We start from the raw sequence: 25,376 nt of genomic DNA, 5'->3' as shown, positions 1-25,376 counted from the left end.
TAAATGAATTCAGCAATGTATGTAGCAGGATACAAAATTAACATTTAGAAAACCATGTCATTTTTATTTACCAATAATGAACTCTCAGGAAGAGAAATTAAATAATCCCATTTACCATTGCAACTACAAAAAATTAAGATAATTAGGAATAAACTTAACAAAGGAGGTACAAGACTTGTACTTAGAAAGCTATAGGACGTTGGAAAAAAGGATAGAGGAGAAACCAAGATGATGGCATAGGTAAATGCCTAACTGCAGCCTCACACAACAATTTCAAAAAATACAAAATGGACATTAGCCAGAACTACAGGAAAGTCAACTGACTGGAAATTCTACAACTAGAAAGAAAGAGAAAACCAGAAGGAAAATCAGAGGAGCTATAAAAGCCTAAGGTACGGAGACACGGTGTGCGTGTGGGGAGAGGACTGAACTGGAGAGGAGGGGGAGGCTGACTGCCTGGCTGGCGTTCCCTAGCAGGAAGAAGATAAAAGCTCTGGACTGTGCTGAACCCCAGTTCAGACTGCACTGAATCCCAGTTCTGGGTGAGACCCTGGGGACCCAGGCTCATAAGGAGGGAATCTGGGCTGTAAGGCGGAAACTCAGGGGAGCGGCGAAAGGCAGAGTCCTGGAGGTGCACACGTTGTACGCAGAGGGACTGTTGGCTATGCTGCTGGATTGCCCTAAAGGGAAGGAGACAAAAGCTCCAGACTGCACTGAACCCCATTTCCAACTGCACAGACCCCCAGTTCATGGCTCATTGGGGGAGAGACTAGACTGTCTGGTAGCGGGCGAAACTCGAGGGCACCTTTCTTTCAGAGGTGCTTGCAGCGAGTACAAAAGAACACTGAGGAACACAGAGACTCAGGAACCTCATTGGTCGGGGCTGATGGGTGCCAAGGCTGTAGGCTCCACCCGGAAACTCCACCCCATCCAAGCTGAGCACAGAGGCTTTTGCAATTTTCCAAGTCTAGTAGAATAAGGTTGTCTCCTGGCATAGACACAGCTGATCCTCACAGCCAATTTGCCTGGAGGTCAGTTCCTCCCAGTGATACCAACAACAATCAAGACTTAACTACAACAAGGCTGTACACACAGTCCACAAAAGGGGTGCACCAAGAGTGTCCACCTCAGGTAACTGGGAGGCTGACCCACTGAACCATATAGGACACCTTAGCACACAAAGCCACCCTACCAACTCAGAGAAGCAGCGAAAATACCGAGACAAGGAAATAGATCACAAACGAAAGAAATGGAGGACAAAAAGTGACTGAATATAGAGTTCAAAACCATGCTTATAAGGTTTTTCAAGAATTTCCTAGAAAAGGCTGATAAAATAAACAAGACTATGAGGATATAATAAGGGATCAACTAGAAATAAAAAGGGATCAACAAGAAATAAAGAATACATTGTCTGAAATAAAAAAAATTATACAGAGTCCTAAAAACAGAATGGAAGATTGCAAGAATCAAGTCAAAGATTTGGAACATAAAGAGCCAGAAGACACTCCTCCGCAGAAGAAAGAAGACAAGAGAATCCAAAAAGTTGAAGATAGTGTAAGAAACCTCTGGGACAACTTTAAGCAAACCAACATCAGAATTATGGGGGTCCCAGAAGAAGAGAGAGAGCAAGATACCAAAAACATACTGGAAGAAATAGTGACAGAAAATTTCCCCCACCTGGTGAAAGAATTAGACTTATAAGTCCAGGAAGTGCACAGAACCCCAAACAAAAGGAATCCAAAGAGGACCACACCAAGACACATCATAATTAAAATCCCAAGAGCAAAAGACAAAGAGAGAATATTAAAAGCAGCAAGAGAAAAGCAGGTAGTTACCTATAAAGGAGCACCCATATGATTGTCAGCTGATTTCTCAACAGAAACCATGCAGGCCAGATGGGAATGGCAAGAAATATTTAAAGTGATGAAAAACAAGAACCTACAGCCAAAAATACTCCACCCAGCAAAGCTGTCACTCAGAATCAAAGGCCAAATAAAGAGCTTCACAAATAAAATAAAAAAAAACTAAAGGAGTTCATCACCACCAAACCAGAATTATATGAATTGCTGAAGGGGGTTCTTTAGGAAGAGGAAGAAAATAAAGATAAAAATTATGAACAACAAATTCATAACTATAAACAAGTGAATCTAAAAACCAAGGGAATTAAAAAACCTGATGAACAATATTAACTGAATATAATAAAATCAGAGGTATAGAAGGGGAGTGGACTAACGATTCTCGGGGAAAAGAGGAGTGGGGGGTGCAGGAAGAGACTGAACATAAACTGTGCACCTATGGATGAGCACAATAGGGGGTGGGAAAGGGCAGAGGGTAGGGTGAGAACCTGGTGGAGGGGAACAATGGAGGGGGTGGGAATGAGAAACATTTGTAATAATATGAACAATAGAGATTTATTTTTAAAAATAAAATAAATAAATAATTAAAAATTTAAAAAATAAATAAATAAAATAAAATAAGAAAAAAGGGATAGAGGAAAATATGAACAAATGGAAGAATACACCATGTTCATGGATTGGTAGAAGCAACATCATTAAAATGTCCATACTATCAAAAGCAATCAATAGATTCTGCAATCCCTATTAAAATCCCAACAGCATATAAATACTCCAAAAATTGATATGGCATCAAAAAGGATCCCAAATAGTCATAGCAATCTTGTGAAAGAAGAACTAAGTTGGAAGAATCACAATACCAGATATCAAATTATACTACAAAGCCACCATAATCAAAACAGCCTATTACTGGCACAAGAACAGGCATGTAGATTAATGAAACAGAGATGACAAACCATAAATTGATCCAAACCATTATGCTCAATTAATATTTGACTAAGGTGGCAAGAACATACAATGGAGTAAAGATAGTCTCTTCAATAAATAATGTTGGAAAAATTGGACATGCAAAAAATAAAACTAGACCACCAACTTACATCATACCCAAAAATAAACTCAAAATGGATAAAAGACTTAAATGTAAGTCCTGAAACCATAAAAAAATTTTAGAAGAAACCATACGCAGCAAAATCTCAGATATCTCTTGCAGAAATATGTTTGTGAATACCTACCTCTCCTAGGACAAAGGAAACTAAGGAAAAAAACAAACAAATGGAACTACATCAAAATAAAAAGCTTCTGCACTGCAAAAGAAACCATCATCAAAATAAGCAGAGAGCCAACTATACATGGGAGAATATATTTTGCAACGATACATCTGAGAAGGGGTTAATCTCCAAAATATATAGAAAACTCATGCAATTTAACAAAAGGAAAACAAACAATCCAATTATAAAATGAGTAAAGGAACTAAGTAGATACTTCTCCAAAGTGGACATAGAGAAAGCTAAGAGATATCTTTTAAAAATGTTCAAAGTCACTAATCATCAGAGACATGCAAATTAAAACAACAATGAGATACCACCCCACACCTGTTAGAATAGCTAATATCAACAAAAAACAAGTGCTGGTGAGGATGTGGAGAAAAGTACACAACAGGCGGGAATGCAGAGTGATGCAGCAACTGTAGAAAACAGTGATGAGATTATGTATTTTTCAAACCCTAGACACAACGCATAGAACTTGATAACACAACACATGAATGTATGGAGGTTCCTAAAAAAATTAAAAATGGAACTCCCACTTGACCTAGTGATCCCACTTCAAGGAATATATTCTAAGAAATCAGAAACACCAATCAGAAAGAATATATACACCCCTATGTTTATAGCAGCACAATTTATAATAGCTAAGATTTGGAAATGGCCCAAGTGTTCATCAGAGGATGAGTGGTTAAAAAGCTGTGGTACATCTACACAATGGATTACTACTTGGCTGTAAAAAAAGAAGTAACTCTTACCATTTGTAACAGCATGGATTAGCGAGTAATATTATGCTAAGTGATATAAGCCAATCAGAGAAAGTATCACATGATCTCACTCATATGTGGAATTTAATGAACAAAATAAACTGATGAACAAAATTAGATCCAGAGACATAGAAGGATGGAACCGACTGAAAATTTCAGAGGAAATGTGGGGGTGGGTCTTGGGGAGGGAGAGATTAACCGAGAAACTTACTATGCTTGTATGTATAGCCCATGGACACAGATAATACTGTGTTGAAGGCCTGGTAGGGGCAGATGTAGGATGGAAGGGGTCAATGGGATAAAAAGAAACAAAGGGGACACCTGTAACACTTTCAATGATATACATTTGAAAATAAAATAAAAGAGAACTATTAATACTTGTAACACAGTTGTTTATAAATAAAATGAATTCAGTAAGATGATGTATTTTTCAAACCCTGGACACAACACCTGGAACTTGATAAATTTTAAATATTATGATTACTTGTACCACTAGTAATTTTCTATAAAGTTGGCCTTTATCGAGCCCCATGTGAATCTAAGAAGAACTAAATGACTTCAGGTCTGATACAACCTAAGGAAGAAGGGCTATTTGTTTCAGACTTTTAGAGTTAGTCTCCTGTTCTCTTAAAGGCATTCTAGGATTCTAGAGAAAAATCTTCTGAATTCCAGAAAATACATACCTCCAGAAACAAAAAGCTCCAAGGGAAACAAGAATAGATAGAAATACGTCTCCCAATTGCCCTACTTGAATACATGCTTTAGAATTGTTCTGAGGACCTTGTATCCTCTGGGGGCACCTGGTTTAGGGTGTGTCAAAACTACCAGATACTCTGCTTGTCAGAACCTAATCTGACATTCAATCTCTTGTTCTTATCCAGGGCTGGATATTAGGTGAGGGTATCCATACTGATAATGTTAACTACAATTTATTGTTTAGTGCGTTCTAGGTGCTATCAATATACTTTAAATGTACCACTTAATATTGATAACAAACCTACAAGGAATAAATTATTATTGTTATTTGCATGTTACAGATGAGGAAATTTAAATTTAAGGAGTTTATGTAACCTTCCCAAGGTCACACAGCTCATAAATGCTACCAACAGAATTACAGCCCAGACCAGATTTGTCAAAGACCAGGTCCCAGGATTTTCATTACACACCACATAGACTTCCATGTATGGCACCAGAGATCATGGCAGAGAGTCAGAACACTGAGTAGAACAGACATGACCCCTGCCCTCAACAACTTTGTGTCATGGTAGGAGAAACAGACTGAAAGAAGTAGTCAAATAAACAAGACCATTTCTAAAAGTGAGGGGGCAAATGACCCAAGAAACTGAAAGCATTACTAGGGAGTATGAATTGTATTATAAGGTAATGAAAATCCATTAAGAGTTTTTATAAACAGTAATGTGATATGATTTATGTTAAAAGAAAAAAAACTACTTAGGATTTCGGTATGGGGAACAGCCTGTCCTGGTACAAGGCTGGGGGTGAAAGAGTTTGGAAATTATTGCAGTCATTTCCTGTGGGTCCAGATTGATCTGGCTCAGTGTGAACAACAGATAGATTCTATTTTCAGTCATCAGATACACTCCTCCTTCTAACTTATTACTCAATTTCTAATCAATGTTAATAAAGAATTGCTCTCTCAACACTTGAGCTTTTTTTAAAAAAAAATACTACTTTATATGTCAACTAACGTGTTCCTTCTGAAGATCTGAACCTTTGTCACTTTCTTGTGTTTTGATCATTTTGTTCATGGAGCCATATAAAATGAGTTGCTTTTTCTTTTCTTTTTCTTTTTTTAAATTGCCTTAAAATGTATCCCATATTCTGTTATTTATTTTAAGAATTAGGAAAATGAACTTAGCATTCATCCTAGACGTGGGAAACAACTGCTTTTTCAGTGTGGTTTTCTCACAAACTCTGCTCTCTTATTTAGTTAAACTAAAGAACCAACAATACTTCTTCAACGAAATCACCTGGAAAAATCAAAATTTTTCAAAGTTAGAATGAGAACTGAGTAGACTATCTGAGCATTTCCAAACTCACTAGCTAATAAATTACTCTATGAATATTCAGACCAAGGTGGAACTTCCAAGACTAAGACAGTAGCCGATAATAACTTTACATTGTATTCTCAGCTGCCATCAGCGTGAATGAGCTTTCTTTCCTCTGGTGTGAAGCTGACCTATACAGTCCCATGTTACTTGAACTCCCTCACTGTTTTTAAATCTTGGCTTGTGGCACATACACAAGAGTTATAAGAATTCAGGGTTATGCGAGTCCATGTAAATCAAGCCCTCATCAGAGGAAATAAATAACAATTCAATTCCACAGCAAACAGGTATTATGTACCTATGTGCTGGCTTTTCCCAGACTTTATGATACAAAGACAGCCATGTAATGTATTGTAGTTATTCATTATGATAGGTACATCTAATCAAAGCAACTAAACCTTTGCACATGCAAAGAAAAATCACAAACTGCTATTGTAAATACAAAGAAAGATGACCTCTACCTCAAGGTTAAGCAGGAATTTTTAAATAGCCTAAAGGCTTTGGAAACTGCCTCAGGTCTCGTAAGCAATATCTGAAGGATGGTCTAAAAAACAATCTCAGAGTGCAACCAGTAACTAATTGTATTCCATTCACTCCCAGATACTTTTTCATACAAGTAATTAGGTACCCTCTGCCTTTCATTTTTCTGGCAATATTTATTTACTCTCACTTTTGTCTTTGTTTTACATGGTTGCAATGAATTTCTGTCAGCTGAAATATTTAAACCTAAAAAGTTCAACAATTCATTAAGGCTGGGATTTATTTACCCTAATAGCTCCATACCTGCTTTTGCACAGATACCTCAATTTACTTTTATTGATCTTATGAGTTCTACTGTAAAGTATTACAAATAGTTATTTTATGAGTTTTAATACTGTTCCCTCTAACAGCCAGTTAGGTATCTAGATAATTAACTTACCAGGGCTCATACCACATCCATCATCCAGAAAGCACAACATGAATCCGCCCTGCAGTTTTTCATTATCCACTGTAAGAGAAAGCAGTTATTACTGATAAATATTGAGCCTAATGTGTTCGTCAGAAAGACATGCTGCTCACAGAATTGCTCATCCTCCTCAAATGCAGCCACTGAGTGATGACAGTTATGGTACAGTGATAGAGTTCAGAAAAGCATTTTGACTACATTTTCACACAGAAAATTGCAAGGGGAAAATAATCAAGCAACAAAAAGGCTTTGAATTACTATAAAACACCTGCACATTAATGAATTAATGACATGCTCAGCTCTAGAATGTGACTGGCCCATTAGACTCTATGTATTCCCTCCCTAGGGGAAAGGTAGAGTGTGGTATGACCTCAGGATCCCTCTGTCCTAACTGACCAGCCTATATTCCCTTCCTCCAAAGATCAATTCCAAAGCCAAGCAAGGCCATTCTCATTCAATTCATCAATCTCTCTTCCAACTAGTTAAATCCCATAAGAGCCATTTGAGCATGCTTCTTTTGTTGTTACTATTATTATTTTATTGTTGCTGTTATTATTGGTGTAGATTTTTTTTAAGTTTATAATTTTTTTGCTTATTTCAATGTCACACTAGTCATAGGCCCAAAATTACAAAGAAATTACCATAGTTAAAAACTTTCAGAGTTCTATTAGTAAACTCAGTTTTTTTCAGTAGTCTTTAATTATTGATTTATCCAATTTGAATATTTTACTATTTATACCAAACACTAGAAATAGCTACCAATTCTAAATAACACCTTTCTCCCTTCCTAGGAACTTGCCAAGATGGTAAAGGCAAAGAAAGCTGCTCAAGAGCAACTACTAAAGGCAAGTAGAGCCAAGAAATGACTTAAGACCATCTTTGTTGTGTGTGCATTTTTATTATAAAACTGAAATACTTTACAAATTTTCACTTAAAATTATACTTATGGTGATCATTTGAAATCATGCCATTCCAACATAATTTATCAGAGATCTACCATTCACTGTGGTAGTCTTATCCTTTGAAAGTTTGATGCAGTATTTCATTCAAATTTCCAAGTACCACAAATGGTCTTGGGAGAGGGAGCAGGAGGCAACCGATCAATGTTTTGCTCTCGCATTGATCTTTCTCTCTTTCTCCTTCTCCCTTCCTCTTTCCCTAAAATCAATAAAAACAAACAAAAGAGAAAAAAATGTATGGAATGCATACCCATATTTACTAAATTATACACAAAGAGATAAAATACCCATGGATAAACATATATTTAGTTTGAAATTTATAGCCCTCAGCTTACCTGAAGGAACCTAAGCCTGGAGAGTAATTCAGGTGCCTCAGTAAATTTGAAAATCAGCCCAATTCCTAGATTAACTCCGTATACCCATACAAATTTTATCTACCGGTGCATACCCCGTTTCTGGTTTGTTTGCTTACTTGTAAAAATCAATTTGCTTGGTTTATAACCATAATACAATCTGTTGCAATAAAAAAGCTTTATAGCTTTGGCCAGTGTGGCTCCGTTGGTTGGGTGTCATCTGTGAACCAAACATGCCCAGGTTTGGGACTGGATGCTGATAGGAGACATCCAGGAGGCAGCAGATCAATGTTGTGCTTTCACATTGATGTTTCTCTCTCCACCCCCCACCCCTTCCTCTCTAAAACAAATCAATAGAAATATTAAATAAAAAGAAACTTTAGCCCAGCAGGTGTGGCTGAGTGATTGTCAATTCATGCACCAAGCAGTCACCAGTTACATTCCCAATGCACATTCCTAGGGTGTAGGCCGAATCAGGAGAGAGCCAATTGACTTTTCTCTCTAATCAATGTTCCCATCTCTCTCCCTTTCCCCTCCTCTCTCTCTAAAGTAATAAAAACATTTAAAAACAACTTTATTGTCTCTCACCATCAGAAGGCATGTTCCATGAGTGCAGAGTCTTAATCCAAAATTCTGCTCAATGCTCCCTCCCCAACACCCAGAGTAATTACTCAGTTCATTCATAATAGGCCCTCATTAAACTGTTATTGAATAAATGAATGAACCTGTGAAGGAGTCTACCTCTATTCTTTTCCTCATGGTAATTCCTCAGACAAGAATATTATTTTCTTCTGCCAACACTACTTGACAAAAATCACATCCATATTTCAAGCCCCAGCTCTTTTACGTGAGGCATTCTCTCTCTTTGTTCCCACCATACTCTGGGCCTCTCCTGGGCAAGAAACACTTATTTTATTTTACTCTATGTAATCCTTTATAATAAAAGCCTAATATGCAAACTGTCCCATTGATGGAATGACTGGTCATTATGACATGCACCAACCACCATAGGGCAGACACTCAACGTAGGAGGTGCCCCCCAGCCCGAAGACCCAGGACAGCCAAGGTAGGTGCCAGAGGGTGGCCCCTGATCACCCTGCCAGCTGCCCCACAGATCAGCCCTGACTGCCAACCAGGCCTAGGGACACTACCCATGCACGAATTTCATGCACTGGGCCGCTAGTTAGATACATAAGGGAAGACGCCACTTCTCCATTACTGCTGTTCCCTTCTGTGTGGAATGGGGTTGAGCAGTATTAGTAAACAGGCCCTTTGCTGTCCCTGGACTCACTTTCCCTGCAGCAATGAGCTCACTCTCTGACTGGTAATTTGGGGAGGCCCTGCTCAGATCCCTCATGTTCCCTCTGGGGAGTGAGCTGCCTGCAGAGAGCAGAGGTCCTCTGCCCTACCCTCACGGCAGAGCCTATGCCACTGGTGGGAAGTGCCTGGTTCTGGGTTTGATCAGCAAGTCTGCTGGCTCTCACACCAAGCTCCATACTCCCACCGGGCACTTATCGCTAATAAAGAATGACTCTTGTTTTCTTTCTCCTTATCATAACATGGAGGTAGAAAGAGAAGAATACTTCATTTATAACGTTTCAGATCTCTCAAGATGTCCCTGTCTCTCTCCAGTGTGAGCCATACACACCCACCTGCACAGGATCTAAACACTTTGAACTGAGTTGTTTTTTAAATATCGATATGGATTTACATCGTGGACATATTCTCTCGCCTGTGACCAATAGCCAATATTAGCCAGCATCTACAGGAGATCTGACACAGTTGGGGATGGGAGTCATTTTTAACACCACGGGTGCTTCTCTAGGAGTGTTCACTGCAGGGCGGGATCACAGAACCTAACCTCCTTCGCACCAAATTCTAATGAAATGGACGAATAAGAGTAATAAATACTTGGTGACTAGAAATGAAGTTAATGAAGAAAATGCATTTGGTGTGAATTTTATAGCACTGGAACATTCATACTGCACACTCACGCATTTCAAAACTGTATTAAGTTGAGATGATGTGTACTTAATTGTAAATACTTGCTAAGTTAACACCCTTTTAAAAATAAAACTGTTTTCTCGTGGCAGACAAAGAGCCTGTTCCGAATCAGTCTGAGGCTTTCACAAAACACTGAAAGATCTAACTTTGTAAAAGGTCCTGTCACAAGTGAACAGTGTCACCCCAGCAGCATACTTATCTCAACCCGGCTCCATGGGGTCACTGTAGCCATGAAGCACTTAGATTACATCACACACCTATAGGATGTGGGTGGATTTCATGGAATAAAATAAAAGCAAAATACAGGCTTTTCCTTCGGAAGAAAAAAAGGAGAAAAAGAAAGCAAATCTGCTCACCTGAAAACACATCGAGTCTTGCAGCCCCAGCATCTCTGGAACAACATAAAAATATCACTGTTTCAGTGTGAAATTGTTTTTAAAAATTACCTTGATCAGAGCTCATGGAGTTCCCCACCTGTGAGGGGCGGGTGGCCTGGTGGTTGCGGCCCCCTGCTAGTCGAGAGAGAAACAGCCAGCGGGGAAGAGGGGTGGGGGGTATCCCAGTCCAAGCCAGCGGTGTAAGGTGACCAGACTTCCCGCTTTTGGCGGGACAGTCCCGATTGCTAACAATTTGTCCCGCGTCCCGCGGCGTTTTAAACAGTCCCGATTTCGGGACGCAGGACAAATTGTTAAAAATAGGGACTGTCCCGCCAAGAGCGGGACGTCTGGTCACCTTATCAAGTGCCAACTCCCCCACACACTCCAGCCTCCTGTCCTTCGTGCCCCATCCCAGGTTGCAAAAGAGCCTGCCTGGCCTCTCTGAACACAGCGCTGGGGCGGCGCCCCCTCCTTCCCTCCCGGGTGCCTCGTGCTCTGGATGGGGTTTTTCCCCAGATTGCCCAGGGCTGCCTTCACAAACAATGGCAGAGGCCAGTAGTTTCAACAGAGGAAAAGGAGCACGCAGGAATAAAAATACTTCCTACATGGCCTTCTGCAGGGAAGTATGCTGATTTCCCACTCTATGTGGTAAGGTTGCTGGATAAATTTTTCTTTTCTTTTTTCTTAACTTTCTACAATTCACAGATATTATTTGCGTGTATTTTAAAGTAAAAACTTAAAAAGGGAAGGAGAAAAGGCCAGAAGATCCTAGCTTCAATATCAAGGCTGTGAGAGAAAGGAGAAAGATAATGAGGAATAAGGTCTTAGATGCAGGAGAGGGTATGTTGAGGCAATGAAGGCTCTAAAACACATGTGTCAAACACAAGGCCCGCGGGCCAAATCCGTCCCACCAGGCCTTGCAATGTGGCCCGCACCGCGCTGTCATCACTGCACTCCGCTGCGTTTCCATCACAGTGACAGTTTATGACTGTTCAGTAAAACATTCGGCCCGAGATTTAGGCTGGATTTTAGATTTTGGCCCCTTCTCTGATTGAGTTCGACACCCCTACTCTAAAAGGAAGCCTGGAATAATAAAAACTACCAGATTCTGATGGGAAAATCTGAGTCTCTTCCCAAATTTCCATCAATCCCAACCCAAAACTATCCCATAGAAATCTCAATATGTGCACTATTCTTGTTCTGCATGCCTAGTTTCAAAGTTAGTCACTTAACTCCTTCCTCTAATCAGTTGCTTCTTTAAGCTTCTCCTATGTAGGAATTCTGATGTTACCACTGCCATTTCTTCAGAATTTTCTGGTATCAGAGAAGCACTGAATGAAGTATTTTTTTAACTATTTTTTTTATTTTTACTATTATTAGGACGCTTCTAATTTTTGTCACAATTGTATGAAATGTAGGTATCATTATTTCACTATGTACAATAATTATACATCATTCAAAGTACCATGTACACAATAGGTGCTCAATAACTACTCCATACTGAAAGTTTTCAAAGAAACTGTTCCTCACAGAAATTCTAGGTGTATAAAGGCATAAAACAATAATTCACTTTTATAACATATTAAGTCATTTTATAATGGACTGTAATTTAGCCCACATCAATTTCTCTCTAAACAGCTCTTATATTTGCAGAGGCTCCTAACCACACCTTCTGTACTGCCACCTATTTTCCTTATCCATTTACAGCATTCCTTTAATATCTAACTGTTCTAATTTTGAAAACCATAGGAAATCATCAGAATCTTGAGTAAAATAACTTTTTAGAATAACATGGAACTATATGAAGATCTTCCTTATGAGACCAATCAATCATCTTGACTAAATCTATTAAACAGCTCCATTTGATGTGAAATACAGCATTTAGCATCTAAGCAGTAGTGATAAAGCCAAGTGTTCACTGACTGAGGACAGAGGAACTAGGAGGTGGGGCTGGCTGTAGGGCCATTAGGAATGCAAAGCTGAAGACACACGCTGGTCCAAAGAGATTTTTTTATATGGTACCTTCTATTTCTTAAACATTATAAACAATTCCTTTTTTCTTCCTTTTTTTATAAACACTGAATTTTCACTATAAACCAAACTAACACGAGACAGGCCACACTTGGTCAGGAGCTGCCAGTTTACAAATGCTGCTCTAAGAATTGCTTTATTGATCACATTTCTCTCGCTCCCCTAAATCTGAACTCAATCTTTCTTTGCCAATCACCCTTTCCTGCATAAACTGTCTGTTGTCCTATTTCTTCTACAGTCTGAGTTTATCTGCTCTCCACTATTGAATGAATGAGTGAAACAATTTCAGAGGAGAAGACAGTTGGCAAAGTAGACAAACATGTTCTTTCAGAGTAACCAATGTCTTCTTTAAGAGTGACAGGGCGCAAGTTGCTGAAAATGGACATTCAGTGGGAGGAAGGACTAAGGGATACCAAAGGGTCCTTGCTTCTGAGCTGTGGGCAGAAGCAAACAGTAGCAATCCTGAAACCCTATAGGGAGACTAATCAAGAATTTCCTGAGTCTTAGTCCCATCCCTGTTTGCTACTTCTAAGTTGAGTTCAGGGTTCTCCTAACCAATCAACTTTATTATTTTTCTCCTCTCCCCACCCATTCTGTGATAACTGTGATTCCATTAGTTCTACAAAGAGAGAATTTTGTATAAGAAGTTGTTAGTTGACTTTTCCCTTAGTACAGGGCACTGCTGTACAGAAAGTTCTGGATGGCTAGTGAACTAACTACATCCTGCATTCACACTCAGTCATCTCCCTTCTTAGACCAAAAAAAGGGGACAAACGCAAAAAGTTTAAGTCCATTTGTCAACCTGTGGCAGGGAATTTAGGTCTCTCTACCGAGATCCCTGATCTAACAACTTCCTAGTACTTCCTGGGTAGACTGCTTTCTGTAGAAAAGGTGGGTAAAATCTTCCATTACAAGAAAATACAAATACAAACAAATGCTGTGCCATATTTGATTAGCTGAAAACAGACTCACAGGCCCCACAAATACGCTTAAGTGGCGCTTACACTGTTAATGAGGGTTCTTTAAACACCAGTGCCTTTGTCAGAGACAGTAAAATGGGGTAGGGGAGTTCTAAATAGACTAAATTTGAATTCTAGTTCTGCCAATATCAATTATGACCCTGATTAATTCATCTAACCTCTCTGCGCATCAACTTCCACATTGTAGAACTGAGATAAGTACAGCCACCTCAGAGTGCTGTTGTAAAGATGAATGAGCTAATACCCATCTATAAAGTGCTTAGAGCAGGGTCTGATGATAGGAGATCAACAACAGTTAGCTCTTTTCTCCTTAACAATGCAATTCGATTTGATGCAGTAAATGCCCAAACTTAAATCTAAATTCTCAAGACACAGTGTATGTTGATATGCAGTGTAACTCAAAAACACCCAAATGACTACCTGCTGTTCCATGCTTATTAACGCAGAAACAGACCCTCACTTTACCAGTATCTGCACTTCAAGTTTGATCATAAAATACAAACAGTAATCCCTCCTCTCACCTGTTTTGTTTTTTCCCCTATAATATTTTTAATAGAATTAAATTCACAAAATATTGCAGGTGGGAGGAAATGATATTATAATTTCATCTTCAAATAAAACAAAACTGGAATTGTGTGAGATGGCCCCAGCAATCTTTGTTCACCGATGAGCCTTACCTTGCATTGTCCAGCAATTCAGCCAGGGCTCCAAAAAGGAAACTGTGTGTGGTGCTGGTGAAGACAGAGAGGGAAAGCCAAAAGTTACACTGACTCTGGAATCAGTGCAACAGGGTCTAGAAAGTTGCAGACCAATGTTCTCTGGGTCTAGACAGATAATCTGGTAAGGAGTTATTCTAGAAACAACTTTCTCAGCTCCATCAAGATTCTGAACCACATTCTGAGCTTCATTACAAAGCCAGCAGGGCTAACACGATGGCTGAAATATGCTGTCTACTCCAAATGAACCAAGACTTCACAGGCCTTCCTGAACTTAGAGCAAAATGCTTTGTAAGTATCTGTTCAAGTTTTTTGTTGTTGTGGTTTGTTTGTTTTTAAGTTCACTCTGACAGCTTTCTGAAAAATGGACCATTTGGGGGAGCAAGAACAGGAAACAGAGAACCCAGGTTAGAGGCTATGTGGAGGGGTCCCGAAAGGAGGTGGCAGTGGTTTGGAATAGTCAAAGGTAGTGGAGATGGAGAGGAACAGATGAATTTGAGTCTTTGAGTCCTCGTTAGAGACAGCATGAGGGGGTCTTGAAGATGGCTTGGATGGTGGATTGGACAGGAGAAGTGAAGCAAGGGAGAAATACAAAATCACTCCTGTTTTTACTGTGGGAATCTCAAACAAAACGACCTGGGGGAGTGAAGGAGATAACAATTTGTATCTAATTTTGCTTCTGCTTATGCTGCTGTCAATTTCGTTATTCAGTTTCCAGACCTCCAACTGGGTGATTTGGGGAAGGGGAGGTGTGGGAAGCAATATAGGCAGAAGCTATGCAAAACTGAGACTGAGGGAACTTCCCAAGGTTAAATTCCCAGTCTTCCAACGCTGGGCTTATAATTTTTCTAAAATGCAACTCAAAACTGCTGTTTCTTCATTTGTCTCCCACCTCTGTTAACTTTTAATTAGTGTCCTTTCCAGCTTGCAATTATTCTCCATCATAGAGAAATAAAAACTAAATATATGCTGAATAGTACCTGTTTTACTCATATTTTCTGTAAAAATTGCTCTGTTCCATACAGCAAGGCTGGCTAATCCTGGTTTTCTTTACACTTTTTCTGTAGTTTCAAATCTGGTGCATTGGTTGTATCAGTGATTTTCAGCTGGCATGCCACTAGAATTTTTAAAACATGCAATACCTGACTGTTTAGTCAGAGGCACTGACCTCTTTTTCTTTAGATTGTCAAATTTAAAAAATGACAACAGCCAACACAATAGCTGGCTGGTGTGAATGCATCAAAATGATACCTACTTTTTTTGGTCAGATCAGCCACAAAAAAAAAAAAATAGAAAATATTTTTTGGTGTTCTGCAAAACTTTAGTAACTAGTTTCTGTGTGTACGAGATGAAAAAGGTTGAAAATCACTGCTTCATATCAATCAGTGCTTTCCGAAAATCCAAATTACTGAACAATCCCCCCAAACAACACACCACTGTGAATTACATGGCACTCCCTGCTATGCTTTGCTGTGTTGGAAATGGCAGACAGAATAGGAAAACCTGTCTTCTTCCTCTGCAGTCTGAGCGTCTGAAATAACACCTAGTCAGCAGCCAAAACGCATCTGGGCCTGAGAGAGAAGTCAGAAGGCCCATGTAATAACCAAAATGTGAGAATTCTAACCTCAGAGACGTTTTTGGAAATACTCTGGAGGCCACAGACGCTGGAATCAATAAATTACAAATTACTCCCTGGAGGCAACTTTAATCTTTAAAATGTCAGGATATTGAGCAGGGAAGTCACTAGCGATGGGCAACCTTGGTGGAATGAGGGTTCTGCTGGCCTACAATTCCACAGTTTTGTTAAAGGAAAAATGTAGGGCCTTCCTACCACGTGGCGTTAATGGGGGGGGGGGGGGGGGAATAAAAAGGGTTTAGCCTGGCCCAGAATATCACTTTATCTTTTATTCTTTTTAAAGCATACACTTTAAATAAATTGTGTTTTTCTTTTTAAAGCATTGATAACTTTTTTTTGTCTTTTTAAAGCATAAATAACTGTACTGTCTTCTTTTTAAAGCATAGACAGCTTTAAATAAATAAATAATATTACCGTAAGTCGATGATACCAAGTTTACATATTTCTCTAGGTCCTGGGAGACAAGACCAAACTTTTCACGGTGAGACCCTCCCCTGTCCCCCACCCACACCCCGTCCAGGCTCTACAGAGTCACTCACGAATTGGCGTGGATGAAATCCAGATGCAGCTGCGCCCGCCGCAGAGCAGCATACTTGTCACCCATGTCCTCGCAGGCGCCCCACGCGCCCTTCAATCACAGGGAGGTCCCGCCGTCCTCCAACTGTTGGCTCGCGCCCACGCTCACGCCCGCCCGGGAGCCGCGCGCGCCCCCTGGTGGCCGGAGTGCGAAGCTCACTCTGCGCTGTTGGCTGGCCTTCGGCGAGATAAACTGTTGCTCAAAGAGGAGCTTTGAGCTCTGCCTGGTGTGGCTCCTTGGTCAGAGCTTAGGCCCACCGCACCAAAGGGTAACCTAGTTCGATTCCGGTCACAGAGCGCTCACGTGGATCCTACTCTCTCCCATCCCCGCTTCACCCTCCCCTTCCACTGTCTAAAATTCAATGGGGGAAAAATATAGCCTCAGGTGAGACATTAAAAAAAAAAAAAAATTCCTTCTGAGTAAAACAGGCATGTGAGCTAGGTTACTCTTCCTGAATTAAGATTTATGTTGTTCCTGTCATTTTCTTCCGTTTTCCTAGGGAAATGGAGCCCTAGGTTGTGATTAGAATTTGATCAGAAATAACTATATACACACATAAAGGAAGTGACCAATCAAGATTGGGGAGCAGGAAAAAGATACAAAGAACAAATTGATGTTTGACAGAAGGGAGAGGAGGTAAGAGGATGGGTGAAAAAGAGGAAGGGATTAAAAAGTACAAATTGGCTATTATAAACTAGGCACAAGGATGTATAATACAGCATAGAGAATATATAGTCAATAACACTTAACTATAGGATGTCCGATCACTTCATACATTACATAAATGTCAAACCACTATGTTGTCCACTTGACACTAATATAATATTGATGTCAACTATAATTGAAACATAAAAAGAAATCATTTAAAAATAATATGTGTGACGAGGTTGGGGAGTGTGGAGAAGGAAATGGTTGGTTCCCCTTTACTTGCACAGTTTGTTACACAGCACCAGATGCAAAGGCGTTTTGTGTTCTAAGGCCCACACTTTCCTTCCTGTGCCTCTTGGGTTCATCATGTTTTCTCCAGTTGAAGAAAAGAGAACATCCAGAGGAAGAAAGCAAGAAATAAATAAAGTGAATCAGAACAACATTTAAACTATGCCGTAAGGTGGAGACTTGTGTTCTCCAAGAACCTTTTCCACTCAATTATTTGATGTACAGCCCAGCTCAAGGAATAAACACTCTGTATATTCCAAAAGATAGAACTAGGCAAATGGAAAGTTGGGGATGGGGTTAAATATAAGGAAGGGCTTTATACACCAGCTTTCCAAATGGCGCTATGCACAAAGCACTGATTACCAACCAAGTCACCAAAACCCAGCTAAATCAGGATTTGCCAAGGATGCTATATGGAAAGGCTCTAATTGAAATGAGAAATTTGTTGACCTGATGACCTCTCAATTTAGGATTAAATGATGTATAAACTAAGATAGTTCAATAGAACTCAGCAGAGATTTTACAAAACAGTTTTAAAATCAGAAGTGAGTATATTAAATAAAGAATTTGAACTAGATGTGCCTGTGATTTTTGGGAATCATACAAGTAATGAAGCTCCCAGGAAAGAAAAAAAAAAGTCAGTTTGGGGATAGCAATTCTACTTCTAAAGAAAGAAGTTTATCAGCTACTACATTTATAGGAATCAGGAGAGGAAGACAGCATTTGAATGACAACACAAAGGAACATAATGTCTACATTAATTTGAAAACTGGAAGTAAACATAAACATTTCAAGTAATTTTCCTGATTGCATTTTTCATTTAACTGTGGCTGTTGTGGTGGTGTTTTGCTAGCAAACTTCTCTTTACTAAGCAACTTGAGCTATCTTTTCAATGTTTCCCTTCGTAGAACTTCACAAATACGATATTTCATTTTCATTTAATGGGCAAAGGAAACTTGATGAGCCTCTTCTGGATTTACTTTACTATCCTAACTTCCAACTGCTGTCTCAAAACAGTTTACTATTGGGAGGGCACTGGAGCCCTAGCCTGTAATTAGCAAAGGCTGTAAAATCTAATTTCTACCAGAGGGAAGAGTGTGATCTTCACAAAAATACACCTAATAATCTAAGCAGAGCCCTTCTACAGTAAATGGCCAGCCCTAGAGCCCTAGACAGAACCCTAAATGGCCTGAATGACATACACACATGGGGGCCTATTAGATGGTCCTAAAAAGAGGCCTGGGAGTGATTACACACAATTCATCAAAGCCTTTCTCTGCTTTCCCATTTCAACTCTGCTTAGCCACCCTCCAGTCATAAAGGAAAATCTTGCTTCTCTTCAAGGTTTACGTTTAGGATTCCTTACCTTAGCCAATTCCCTCAATCCTGCCTCAAAATTCATTTTAACATTATCTATATCCTATATAATAAAGATGTAATGTGCAAATTGACAGTAACTCCAACACACAAGATGGCTGCCCCCTTGTGGTCAAAGATAGCCACCCCCATGTGGAACAAGATGGTTGGCAGGGGAAGGCAGTTGGAGGTGGGGGGGACTAAGCCAGCAGGGGAAGGCAGTTAAGGGCAACCAGGCTGGCAAGGGAGGGCAGTTAGGGGTAACTGGGCCAGCAGAGGAGGGCAGTTGGGGGCAATCAGGCTGGAAGGGGAGCAGGTAGGCATCGATCAGGCTGGCAGGGGAGTGGTTAGGGGGTAATCAGGCAGGTGAGCAGTTGGGAGTCAGCGTCCTGGATTGTGAGAAGGATGTCCCAAATTGGAAAAGGTGAAGGCTGGGCTGAGGGACACACTTCCCTGTGCACAAATTTCATGCACTGGGCCTCTAGTGTGTGTGTGTGTGTGTGTGTGTGTGTGTGTGTGTGTGTGTATAATCTCTAATATACTAAGTAACTGACCATCAGATACTTAGTATATTAGTGGACACACACTGACCACTAGGGGGCAGACGCTCAAAGCAGGAGCTACTGGGCTGCAGTGATTTGGCAGCTGCAGTTCTTGGGTGATGCACCCCAAAACCAGAGAGGAGGGAGCACTATTCCTCATGGGGCCGCACAATTCCACCTTCAGCTGTGGATTATGTTGTTGCTCGGGCACTATCCTCCTGAATCTGGTTTACTGCACACTTGTATTTTCGTTCCACACCCATTATGACAACAACTTTTCAGTGTGCCCTCTCCTACTCCAGGACTCCTCCGGGGATGTCAGAGAACTGGTTTGGTCCTGATCCCTGCAGGGAAGACTAAGGGACCCCATCTGCTGAAGGAACCCCGCTCACTCTGCAGACACCGTGGAGGGACTGAGGGAACTTGGCTCCTGGGTATGTGCAGCCTGTCTGGCCCAGTTCCACCCTGCAGGCCACTTTCCAATTAATTTCCTTTCATTGTGCATGAATCCATGCACCGGGCCATTAGTTTCATGGCATAAATACTGGATGAATAATAGGGAAGAGAAATTTAAAATGAGAACATAATCTGTTCATTGAATGGTTAATCCTGATTTTAAGAATCGTTGATTTGGGATAAGAGAATGAACTCTTTCTGAAGTTTTGATTTCAGCTTCGGGAGATTCACCTACTTGTCACAAATAATGGCTCAAATCTTTCAAACTACATACTCCCCTTTTCTTTTTTTCTTTTTATCTGTTTTATTTAATTTTATTGGAGTTCCATGTTTAACAAAATTATACAAATTTCAGGTGAAGAATTCTACAACACGTCTTCTGTACACCATATTGTGTGTTCACCACTCTCATTCACCATCACTTATCCCCCCAATACTCTCCTACACTTTCCACCGCCAGCCTCATCTCTGGCAAACACCACATGGTTGTCCGTCTCCATGAGTATCTCTCTCTCTCTCCCTCCTTTGTTAAATAGTAATTAACTATAAAGGGGTGGGTTTATTCAATATTCTCTATTCTGTACCATTGATATTTTTGTCTTCTTTTAATTTTTTTCTGCCAGCACTAGGCTGGTTTGATTACTATAGCCTTGTAGTATACTCTGATATCAGGTAGCATGATCCCTATAACTTTGTTCATCTTTCTCAAGATCCTTGCTGCTATTCTGGGTCTTTTGTGGACCCATATACATTTTTGGAATTTTTTCCTAGTTCTGTGAAATATGCCACTGGTATCTTGATAGGAATTGTGTTGAATCTATAGATTGCTTTGGGTAGTATGAACATTTTAATGATATTAGTTCTTCCTATCCATGAATCTGGTATATCCTTCCACTTATTTGTGTCTTCTTCAATTATTTTCTTCAGTGTCTTATAATTTTCTGAGTACAGGTCTTTTACATGCTTGGTTAAATTTATTCTTAAGTATTTTTTATTTGTTTTAAAGTAATTGTGAATGGGATTATTATTTTTTTTTTTTAGTTTCCCTTTCTGATAGTTCAGAAAAATGCAACAGATTTCTGGATATTTATTTTAAATCCTGCTGCTTTAACTGAATTTATTTATCAGTTCCAGATTTTTTTTGTGGAATCATTAGGATTCTCTATGCACAATATCAGTATCATGTTACCTGCAAGTAATGAGTGTTACTTCCTCCTTCCTAATTTGTGTGCCTTTTATTTCTTTTTCTTGTTTGATTTCCTTGGCTAGAACTTTCAGTACATGGGCTCAACAACTGAATCACACTGGCTGGACTACATGGATCTTGTTTTCTTATCATTCAACCATCTTCCTGGTCTTGTATATCTTTTTCCTTCACCAGATTAAGGAAGTTTTTAGTCATTATTTCTTCAAATAGGTTTTCAATTTCTTGCTTTCTCTCTTCTTCTAGTGCCCTTTAGATGCAGATATTGCTATGCTTTCTACTGTCCCCAAGGTCCTTAAACTGTCTTTATTTATTTATTTATTTATTTATTTATTTATTTATTTTTGCTACTGCTGCTCTTATTGTGTGTGTGTTTTGTTCTGTTTTACCTTGTCTTCCAAATCACTGATGCAATCTTCTGCTTCATCAAGACTAATGTTTATTCCTTCCAGTTTATTCTTTATTTCAGAAAAGACATTCTTCATTTCGGAATGGTCCTTTTTTGTGGTTTCTATGTCATTTTTTCACGTTGTTGGTCTTCCTTATAATCATTACTCTATATCCAATAAATTGCTTACCTCCATTTCATTTAGCTCTTCTTCTGAAGAATTTTCTTGTTCTTCCATTTTGGATCTGTTTCTTTGTCTTCCTATTTTGGCTGCCTCTTTGTGTTTGTTTCTATGTATTAGGTAGCTCTGTTATGACTCTCAGTCTTGGAGGGTGGATTTATGTAGCAGGTGACCTGAAGGCCCCAGTGGTGAGGTCACCCTGATCATCTGAGCTGGGTGCTTTAAGAATGTCCCTTATGTGCATCATGTCAGCCCTCCTATTGTAATTGAGCCTTGATTGCTATTGGCCTGTTCATGTGTGTGATCAACCCTCAGGCTAGCTGACAATGAGACTCAACCACCTACATAGTGTGCAAGCTGCTGTGCAGGTACTGACCACACAAAGTGGAATTTGCTTCAGCAGGTTTTGTGTCTGCCAATATCTCCCTGTGGATATGCTGCTTGTGAAGCTATCCTGCTCAGTTGTTTTCTAAAACTGGCCACTGGGTATATTGATTCTGGATCTTTTCAGAATGACTCTGATTCAGGCCAATGTCAGACACTGTCTGTGACTGGCCCTGGGCAACCTGTTTGGAACCCACAGCATCTGGCTCTCTTCTAGGGCTGAGAGCATGTGGAGAGGACCAAGATGCATACCAACTTCTGCTTTTATTAGCATAAAGTCAAGAAGCTTGTCAGCAAAAATCTCAAAGCACCCAGAGATCCGCCTCTGGCAGTACTTTTTATCAGGGCATAAGCTCTACAGAGTGGAGCAAGAGAGATTCCAATGAGTGGGGCTATTGCTTCCCCCCAGGCTGATGCTGCATGGAAGCATGTATTTTGCTTGAGATGGATGGCTTCTGTAATGTGGGGAAGGACTCAGCACAAGGATCCTAGCAGTTGACCTCTGAGGTCTCTCCCTAGTGCCACCAACCCCATCCTCTTCTCACTTATCTGTAGTCTCTTCTGCCCAGGGTTAGTGGCTGTGAATGAAATTTTATTCATTGGCTTTTTATAAGGGTGCCTGTTTTTCTATCCATCTCTTCCTGGTGGACAGAAACCCTGCTGCTTTTCACAGCCAAATGTTATGTGTGGGTGCCTCTTCCAGTTCTGGTGCTCTGGGCTAGGGAGCCCAGCTTGGGGTTAAGATTCCACAGTTCTCATGAGGAACCCTCCCACAGGTGATCTATTACTCCAGAATTTCAGCTGCTTCCCATGAGTGCCCATGAGTGCCTCTGCACCTCATAACAGTCTTAATGTGGTCTCCTCTGCAAGTCCTTGGTTATAAAGTTTCTCTCCAAATAGTCTTCAGTTGATTATTCAGGATTACTTTAGTTATAATTCCAGTTTGGTTCTGGGAGGAGGTGAGTGTAGCTACCTTGGATCCATTTCTGTTTTATTTTTGCTACTCTGGATTGTCTTCCAAATCACTCATTCAACCATCTGCTTCATCCTATCTACTGTTTATTCCTTTCAGTATATTCTTTATTTCAGATTTGTATTATTCATTTCTGACTGGTCTTCTTTTATGGTTTCTAGGTTCTTTTTCATGCTGTTGAGCATCCTTATAAGCATTAATTTGAATTCTATATCTAGTACATTGTTTGCCTCCATTTAAGTTAGCTTTTTTTCTGGAGCTGTTCTTTCATTTGGGGCATGTTTCTTTGTCTTCCGACTTTAGCTGCCTCTTTGTGTTTGTTTTTATGTATTAGATCTACTATGATTTCAAGTTTTTGTGGATTGGCCTTATTTGTGGAGTTCTGGTTGCTCCACAAATGTTCTTTGTATGAGTTATGAGAGCCCTCATGATGTAATTTAGTCTTGATTGCTATTGGCTCTTTTAATTGTGTGATCCACCCACTTGGCAGAATCAACCCAGACTGGCTGACTATGAGGCTCAATCCCAACTGTACTGTGTGAGCTAATGTGCAGGTGCTGACCACATGAAGCAGAATTCACCTCAGCAGGTTCTAATTCCCATCGAGATTTCCCTTTGGATATTCTATTTATGAGCTTACTGGATCCTTCTCTTATGTTGTCTGAATCTGGCCACTGGGTGGATTGTTTTGAAGGAACTCTGGTGCACGTCAATATAAGATGTTGCCGAGGATAGGAAGATGGCTGCCAACGGGAAGGCAGGCTGCAAGATAGCGTGTGAGTGAGAGAATGAAAGAGAGTGTGTGGACGTACTGGGAGTGTTTATTTGTGAGTGAGGGACATCTGTATTCCAAGGGACTATAGTTGGGGACTGCTGGACCAGGGTCTGCTGACCAGGCAGCCTCCACTGCTGCTAAAATCTCTCATGGAGGAACCGGCTCTGCCACAGAGACCATGCCATCTTGAAGGGGAGAGTAGCTGCGATCGGAAGCCTAGCCTTACTTTCAATTTGGAAGAATTGGATATCTTCTGGGACCCCACAACCACAACACCAGAGACCAGAAGCAAACCTACAAACAGTAGGTCTCAAGCAGCACAAATATGCAACTCGGATGAGCTTTGCACCTTCTCAAGGAAAGGTCAGATTTCGCCCAGAGAAAGGTGAGGTCTGAGATCCAGGCTAAAGGGAGAAAGCGCGCAGTAGAATCTAAATGTTCAGAGGAAGTCTGCGCCCCACAAAATCCACAGATGTTGGGGCCAATGTAGTCCACAAATGTGGAAAGGGTTCCACAGGACTGCTGACAGAAGGGAACTCTAGAAATCAACCCATAGTTGGGCTGGGCACAAAAAGGCAGCCTAAAGCGTTACCAGTAAACCGGCTGTGCTATGCCAGGGGGAAAAGATGTGCACAGAGACATGAACAGAGTTGCACGCAGTGGCGGGGTAAAAAAGTCAGGAGTTCAGGGACTTATTCTGGCTCTTTTTTCTCTTTAAATATTTGCTTTTGATTCCTAAGCCCAGTATGTAGGATCACCCAATTAAAAACACTCTCAGAGACTGCAGGGGAAAGTTGTTTTTGTGGAACCTGGGGATTAGAGTGGGGAGAAATTATCAGAAAACCAGCTCTGGGGCAGTCCATACCCCCAAACCAGTATTAAGTGCAGCAGGGAAAACAAATTCTAAATACTAAGTAGAGAGGACTTATAGCCCTGGATGTCAATACAAAAACACGAACTGACTCTTGTGTAAATACAACCACAGGCAGGCTGAGAAACAAAGAAATACTGCCTGCTTGAAAACAAGAGGAGCTGTGAAACACAGGGAACTTCATTGCTGTCCTGACTACTTGATAGGAAACAGGTGTGCTAAACAGAAAAATAGAGGAAGTGAATGACCTTCACTATTGCATATTTTTTATTTTTTATCTTTTACTTAAGAAACTAAATTTTTTCTTCTTTTTTTCTTACTTGTTTTTATCTTTTTAATTATTATAATTTTATTTTTAATCAGTATTACTACTACTACTATTTTGCCTTTTTAAAGTTTCCTTTTATTTTCTCTTTTTTATTTTTATTTTATTTTGGGATTAGTGTTCTACATTCTATTTTCATTTTTTCCTTTAGCATCATTTTACTCTGTCTCAGCTTTACCTTTATGCCAAAATTCTCTTCCTCACTTTTCCCCTTTTGTTGTCCTGTTTCTCTTACCCTATTCCTGTTTTAGATTTTTCCTATTCCTTTTTTTTTTTACCCCCTGTTAAAATTTCATCCTACTTATATATCTAATTTGTGATCCCTGCTCCAAGTCCATATACATTTCTCTCTTTCTTCACTATCCAAATTTTTTCCCTTTTCATTTTTTGTTTGTTCTTTTGGTATTTATTTATTTATTTATTTTGCTCTGTTTTGCCCTTTTTTCTCTCTGTCC

At 40.0% G+C, this 25,376-nt stretch overlaps 1 protein-coding gene across 1 annotated transcript in view; it reads right to left on the bottom strand.

Moving 5' to 3' along the window:
• MORC1 (MORC family CW-type zinc finger 1) overlaps positions 1-21,650 on the bottom strand; it is a 146,038-nt gene extending 124,388 nt beyond the window's left edge. The window contains exons 1-2 of the mRNA XM_045583783.1: positions 21,603-21,650; positions 21,414-21,482 (exon numbers count right to left, since the gene is read on the bottom strand). Of these exons, the coding sequence (XP_045439739.1) occupies positions 21,414-21,482; positions 21,603-21,650 (117 nt within the window). The remainder of the gene's footprint in view (positions 1-21,413; positions 21,483-21,602) is intronic.
• Between the last annotated feature and the right edge of the window lie 3,726 nt (positions 21,651-25,376).

Source organism: Pipistrellus kuhlii, unplaced genomic scaffold (genome assembly GCF_014108245.1).
Source record: "Pipistrellus kuhlii isolate mPipKuh1 unplaced genomic scaffold, mPipKuh1.p scaffold_m20_p_2, whole genome shotgun sequence".
NCBI lineage: Eukaryota > Metazoa > Chordata > Mammalia > Chiroptera > Vespertilionidae > Pipistrellus > Pipistrellus kuhlii.
This window is presented reverse-complemented; position numbering and strand designations above follow the sequence as displayed.